This window comes from Chinchilla lanigera, unplaced genomic scaffold, assembly GCF_000276665.1.
Source record: "Chinchilla lanigera isolate Chin_1 unplaced genomic scaffold, ChiLan1.0 scaffold00084, whole genome shotgun sequence".
Taxonomy (NCBI): Eukaryota; Metazoa; Chordata; class Mammalia; order Rodentia; family Chinchillidae; genus Chinchilla; species Chinchilla lanigera.
Genome location: NW_004955485.1, coordinates 8,292,237 through 8,299,309, shown reverse-complemented (window position 1 = coordinate 8,299,309; position 7,073 = coordinate 8,292,237). Strand labels below are relative to the sequence as shown.

Sequence of the window (7,073 nt, the reverse complement as noted above, 5' to 3'; positions counted from 1 at the left end):
AAAATCTGATTGTAATAAAAAAATGAGAGATAAAATTGAGTCAGGCCCAGTGGCACATTCAGTGTGAAGTATCAAGCGCAGGGCCTTGCATGTACCAGGAAAGTGTTCCATCACTGAGCTACATCCTCAGAACAAATGATACTAGAAAAAATTATACGAAGGAACAAGATTACCAATATAAGCATTAATTTGTTTAAAAAAAGATGGCTAAGCAAACATGACAAAAATAATTGATTAAAGAAACTTTAAAAAAAAGAAAAGAAGCTGGTGATACAGCTCAGGGACACAGTGCCTGCCTGGCAAGTGCAAGGTCCTGAGTTCAATTCCTGGTACCAAAAAAAAAAATGGAAAAGGAAAAGAAAACCTCATACCTAAGGGCAATTCTAGGTTCCTCACATTCCAACAGATGGGTTACAGTTCCTTTGTCCTGCTAAACAAGACTTCCCCAGTCTCCCAGCCTTATACCTGCAATGCATTCACAACTCGAATTGGATGCTCCTCTCCCAGAGCCTGAATGCAGTGTTGAAATAAGCAATTAATATTGTCCTTGATCTTCATTAACTCCTCACCATCAAGAGATTCCAGCTTGCCTTCCAGGTACTCTAAATTCACCTGCCAATGAGACAGTAAGGGCCTGAGTGCATTTTCCATGTAGCCCTCGGGACATGGGCTATGGCTGGCAATTTTCATTACCAGGAATCCCACAGGCACCACCACATCTCACCTTCATGAGGAACAGCTCTTCCCAGAACCGAGGACTGCATTTACTGGGGTCTTCTGTCTGAAATCAGAAAATCACCATGTTCAACACTAAGAATACTACACATCGTCAACTTCATATTTCAAAATTCACTTTGAAAATGTTTGGTCATCTTAAACCACTGTAATGGGAAAGAGAATAATTTCGGGGGAGGGGCTGTTCTTTAATAGAAAACATTGTGCACAAATACGTATTTCCTGCATCAAAAGTTAAAAAATGAGCCAGATGTGGTGCACACCTGAAATCTCCGTGCCTGGGAGGCTGAGGCAGAAAGACTGCCACAAGTTTGAGGTCAGCCTGGGCTATGTGATTTGTTCAAGGCCAGCCTGGACCACATAGCAAGGCCCCATCTTAAAAAAGGATATTTAGAAAAGAAACTTCCTCAGACTTCCTCCTTCCTTTTTTTTTTTCCTCCTTCCTTTCAGTTGTTTCACCCAGCTCATGACTTCAACCTTAAGAACATCCCTCACAGTCCATATTAATGCACGGTCACAATCCTATCATGCGAGTTCACCCCTGTCCTTGAGCTTGCTTCCTCTTCCGTCCCTCTCTTTCTCCTCCCCACTCCCCCTGGGGAAGCTAGAAGGTAGCAAGCACATCCTCCTGCTTTGGGCTAAGCAACCATGCAGAATGACCCAGCTCCAGGCCTTACCATGAAGATCTCATCATACATCAGCACCACTTTTTCCTTCAGTGGTTTTTTGGAGGCTGAAGATTTCCGGAGCAAACCTCCCCGTTTTTCTATCTGGGCCATGGTTAGACAATCTGTGAAAAAAAAAGTCACATTTTAGGGCAGTGAAAAGCACCTATAGAGTATCTATAGATACGGTGGAGACAGGTCATTATCCGTTTGTCCAATCCACGAATATACAACACCAAGGAACATAAGGAAACGCAGGTTCACCCATCACAACAAACTCCACCAGAGCAGGGAATGTTGCTGTTGGAGGCTGTGGGTGTGTAGAGGCAAGGAACATACAGAATCTCACTGCAACTTCCCCTCAATTTTGCTGAGAACCTAAAACAGCTCTTAAAATTAGAAGTCTTTTAAAAAAGAGAAGAAAGCCAGCCAATGGCAGCACCCTCTCTAGGGTGCTGAAGGGTCTATCGAAATACTTCTCACTGGAGGAAAAATGAGGAACAGCCATGCTATGGATCTTGTGCATCTGTCTAACACCCCTCCTCAGGCAGGTAATGGCAAGGATAAATCAGGACTCGGCCTACAGCACAGCACATTTTACATCCCTAAAGTGTGCCCGCGGACAAGGCTCAAAGCGGACCCAGCGCAAACAGAAAAGTGTAACTAGCTCCATCCATAACAGGGCTGGCCATATATCTGAGGTTGATAGAAGGAGGGCTGCGAAGCACACGCTGCCCACGGACTGACGGCGGAGTTAAATTTCAAGTATCGATCCAGCTTAAGCCCATTAAGGCAGGAAGCGTGCTGCAGACTGATGTGCTTATCGATTTTCCCCAAAGTAAATAGGTCCTCGTCACTGCAAAGTACTTGGCCTTCACTGCCTCATAAATCACACTGCACTTGACTGTCTTTAAAAATTCCTCTAGAAAGAGACCCAAGGCAGAAAATAGCAGTTAAGAAGCCAAAACTTAAATCTGATTTCAAAATAACTGAATACCACACGACTTTCAAGTCTAACCCTGCACACTTGCAACCCTACTTCAGAGCAAGCCTCAGCACACCCTTCAAGTCTGTAAGAAAGCAGGTCCGAGTCATGCTCAGACCGCCCGGCCCCGCCTCAAGGAGCTCTCCCCACCATCCCCGGCGGGAGACCCTGACCCCGTGGGAGACCCTGACCCCGCAGGTCTCACTGCTGGTCTACGCATCGTCCCTCACCCCCGGGAGCCCCTCGCTTATTAAGCCAGCGCTCCCTCCTTCTTTAGTCCTAAACTCTAGGTGAAATGTCAGTCCACCCAGTGAAAACCACGGAACTAAGGAGGACCCAGATTCCACCTCCACAAATCTGAAGCAGCAGAACTAATTTTGTGCATGACTTTGGAAAATATTATCTTCCAAGTCAAAATCAAATTTTTGTTTAGGGAAGAGGTACATCCAAAGTATAAAAGTTTCTATCTTAGATGTCATCTAATACAGCCAAAAAAAGGAGATTTACCTTTGAGTATACAACAAAGCATAAAAAATTTTCCCTGACTGGATACTAAACATCTTTTTTTTTTTTTTTCTTTTATAAACATAGGTTCTCACTATATAATTCAGGCTGGTCTTGAACTGACTATGTAGCCCAGGCTGGCCTCAGACTTCTGAGGCTCTTTCTGCCACAGCATCCCAAGTGCTGGAATTACAAGCATGTGCCACTATGTCTAGCATACTGTTTCTAATGTAAGTATCTGGCTCATAATAAATGCTCAGCTGAGATTGTTCATTGGGTAATTCTGAAATAAACTGGGGAAAAATCCTCAGAAGAGCCAGTTGTGGTGCTTCACACCTGTAATCCCAGCCCTTAGGAGGCTGAGGCAGGAGGATTGCTGCAAATTCAAGGCCAGCCTGGGCTATACAGTAAGATTCTTTCATAGGTCCTAAGTCTAACCTAAAATTTTAATTTGTTTTGTTTTTTATTTTTTGTCTTTTTGAGACAGAGTTTCACTATGCAGTTCAGGGTGGCCTTCAACTCACTTTGTAGCTCAGGCTGGCCTCAAACTTGCAGCAACCCTCCTGCCTCAGCTTCCTGAGTGCTGGGATTAATTATAGGCATGTGCCACCATGCCCAGCCTGACCTAAAATTTTAGTAAGGCCTATCCCTACCGAGTTTTCACTAACCCTTCAAATTATCTTATGGCCTAGAGAAAACTAAAGAAAAAAATAACAGGGAAAAAAAAAAAAGAAAGATAACTCTTTTAGACAAGTTACATTATACAGTATAGATCACACCTTTGCCTTAGCCTCCATTCAAAACATTCCTGTGTCCTTAAAATAGGTTGTCAAGAGAAAGATGTCCTTATCTGGAGAAAATAAACGAAACCAAGACGACCCTATTAACATAAATCAAAAGCAGGGCAGTTCTCAGCTCAGTGATATAGATCCTGCTCTCTGCAGCCAGCTGATCAGCAGGCACATCGGGACTACGAGCCCCACAATGTGAAAAGCACATGTTTACAAACACTCTCCTCTGAGGATTTATAATTGGGTTACAGCTAATCAATGCCCACCCCAAATCTAATAAACTCTATTTCACAATCAATACTTTCTAATAAGCAAACGGGAATAAGAGAGGAGGGAAAACAATTCCAACCCAAACAACCAAATTTCCTAAGAAATTCAATTCTTTCCATCACTCTCTTTCCATTCTGAGCAGGGGAAATTCAGTCCGTCATGGGCCTCCACTCATTACTCTTCTGCACGGTCCCTAAGGCACTGCCCCGCAACTGGACCGGCCCAGACCGCAGCACCGGCTCCTCCCAGGGCTCGCTGTGCAAGCACCGCACCAAGCCCTGCCAGCTGGGTCCTGGGAGAAGTGCCACTGCCATATGCAAGTTTTTCTCCACCTCTCAGAATTTAAGCCTGAGCTCCCAAACTTGAAAATGAAGTATCTGACTGGTAGGGCAGGAAATTGCTGCACATGGGTAATGTGAGGGAATCTGTTTCCACTCTGCCAGGACCTGCTTCTTGATAGAATCCCTCCCCACACCAGCTGGGAAGGAGCCGCAGGGCGCCAGGAGCCAGAACAAAGACCTCCCGGCCAGCCAGGCAACCACAGAGCCAGTGTGCTCCTCAGTTTCCTCACAAGTAAAAGGGGGTTGGAGCCCGGCTGGTGGTCACACCTGTACCCAACTCTGGGAGGCTGAGGCAGAAAGATCACAATTTCAAGCCCAGACAATTCAGCAAGACCCAATCTCAAAATCAAAAAAGGCTTATCAGTGTGAAGGCCCTGGGTTCAATCCTCCGTGGAAGAGAAAGAATGGGCGCGAGTGCGGAGTGGGGCAGGGGGAGAGGGAGGAGGGAGGGAGGAGGAGAGGCTGAGAGGAAGAGAAGGGAGGAAGGGAGGGAGGAAGGAAGGAAGCAAGGAAGGGAGAGAGGGAGGGAGGGAGTAAGGTGGTGCACGTCTGTAATATCAGCATTCAGGAGGGTGAGGCAGGAGGACCACTAGTTCAAGGCCAGCCTAGGTTACACAGTAAATTCAAGGCCAGCCAGAACCACATAGCAGAAGCTTGTCTAAAAAAAAAAAACAAAAAGGAAGGAGCTTGGTGTTGCAGTACTCATATGTAATCCTAGCACTCAGGGGGCTGAAGCAGTAAGATCACCAGGTCAAGGTCAGCCTGGGCCACATAGCAAGACCCTGTTTCAAAACAACTAATCCCAAAGTGGTGGCACATTCATTTGGGAGGCTGAGGCAGGAGGACTTCTATAAATCCAAGGCTAGACTTAACTATATACTGAGACCCTGCTCAGAAACAAAAAAGGGTGGAGGTAGGTGAAGGTACAAAGAAAATGATCAGGAACCACAGAAGAGCACGAGAAGCATTCTATGGCTATGCTATTACCTGTTATTCCTGGGTTTTGAACCCTTTCTGCAAAGAAGCAAACAAAGCAGAAGCACAGCAACGCACAGAAACGTTGCCTGAGGCTCTAACAGAGTCTCAGAAATAAGACACAGAGTACAAAGGAAAATGAGGTGAACTCTTCAGTACTAATTTCACTGGCTGTCAAACTCAGGAACAGAGGGCTCGGGGGAAGTGCTTGCCCATTATCCAGGGGAAAAGAAGAATCAAGACACACCATGAACAGGCATAAATCCCCTATGGTGAATGTGACCACTACATATATCAAAAGTGTATCAGTAAATTCATTTTTAAAATCCCCTTAACTAAATGGTAAATCAGTGACGCTCCCCCCCATACTGGGGATCAACCCAAGGGACCTCTACATCCCCGACCCTTTTCCTGTTCTTTCTAAAGATCTCACTAAATTGCTAAATTACTCAGGCTGGGTTTGAACTTCCAATCCTCCTGCCACAGGATCCCAAATAGCTTGAAGGTGTAATTCTTTCCTTTCTTTACTGGTACGTTTTAGATATACATAAAGATCACACTCATCACAGGGAAGTTGTACCTGTATATGACATGTCTTGCTTTTTTCCCATTCCCCTCCCCTCCCTTCAACGCCTTCTTTCCCTCCTTATTTACAAAAGCTTTGTTTCCACTTTTTTCTTGTCCCTTCTTTCCTTTCCTCTTCTCCCTCCCTTGTTCCCCTTCTTTGAACATTTTCTTCCCATTTCCCAATAACTATTACACATTTTTGTCCTTATTTACACTTTCAGTCTCTCACACTAGAGAAATAATGTGGTATCTAAACATGTGTGTCTACAAGTGGGATTCATCCCAGGGATGCAGGGATGGTTCAATATAGGCAAATCGATAAATGTAATGCACCGTATCAACAGAGCTAAGGACAAAAACCACTTGATCATCTCAATAGATGTAGAAAAAAGCTTTTGACACAGTCCAACACCTATCCATGATAAAAAAAAAAAAAAAAACACCCTACAGAAAATTGGAATAGATGGTCTTTACCTCAATCTGATCAAAGCCATCTGTGACAACCAATAGGCAACATCATATTAAATGGACAAAACCTGAAAGCTTTCACTTTAAAATCAGGAACAAGACAGGGATGTCCATGGTCACCACTCCTATTCAACACAGTTCTGAAAACATTAGCCAGAGCAATTAGACGAGAGAGAGAGATATAAAAGGAATAAAAATAGGAAAGGAAGAAGTGAAATTATCATTATTTGCAGATGACATGACACTCTACATGGAAGACCCCAAAAACTTCACCAAAAGACCCCTAAAATTAATAAACAAATTCAGTAGCATAGCTGGATACAAAGCCAACACTAAAAAATCAGTAGCATTCCTATACAAAACAATAAACATACTGAGCAAAATTAGGAAAACCATACCTTTCACAATAGCATCCAAAAAAAAAATTTTTTTTTTTTGTCTTTTTGAGACAGGGTCTCACTATGCAGTTTAGGCTGGTCTTAAACTCACTTTGTAGACCAGGCTCGTCTCTGAACTCAAAAAAGTTCTCCTGCCTCAGCCTCCCAAGTGCTGGATTACATGCCTGGCAGCATGCAAAAAATTTAAATACTTAGGAATCAATCTAACAAAGGAAGTAAAAGATCTATACAGCAAAAATTACAGTACTCTGAAAAAAGAGATTGAAGATGATTTCAGAAAATGGAAAGATATTCCTTATTCATGGATAGGAAAAACCAACATTGTGAAAATGGCCACACTTCCAAAATTGTTATACAGATTCAATGCAATCCTA

General features: G+C 43.7%; 1 protein-coding gene across 1 annotated transcript in view; it reads right to left on the bottom strand.

The window, feature by feature from the left end:
* The window catches only part of LOC102024117 (chromosome unknown open reading frame, human C10orf76), a gene marked incomplete at its 5' end in the record, with an annotated part of 155,381 nt that extends 153,856 nt beyond the window's left edge, over nucleotides 1-1,525 (bottom strand). Inside the window, 3 exon segments of the mRNA XM_013504087.1 lie at nucleotides 466-612; nucleotides 725-781; nucleotides 1,413-1,525. Of these exon segments, the coding sequence (XP_013359541.1) occupies nucleotides 466-612; nucleotides 725-781; nucleotides 1,413-1,514 (306 nt within the window).
* Between the last annotated feature and the right edge of the window lie 5,548 nt (nucleotides 1,526-7,073).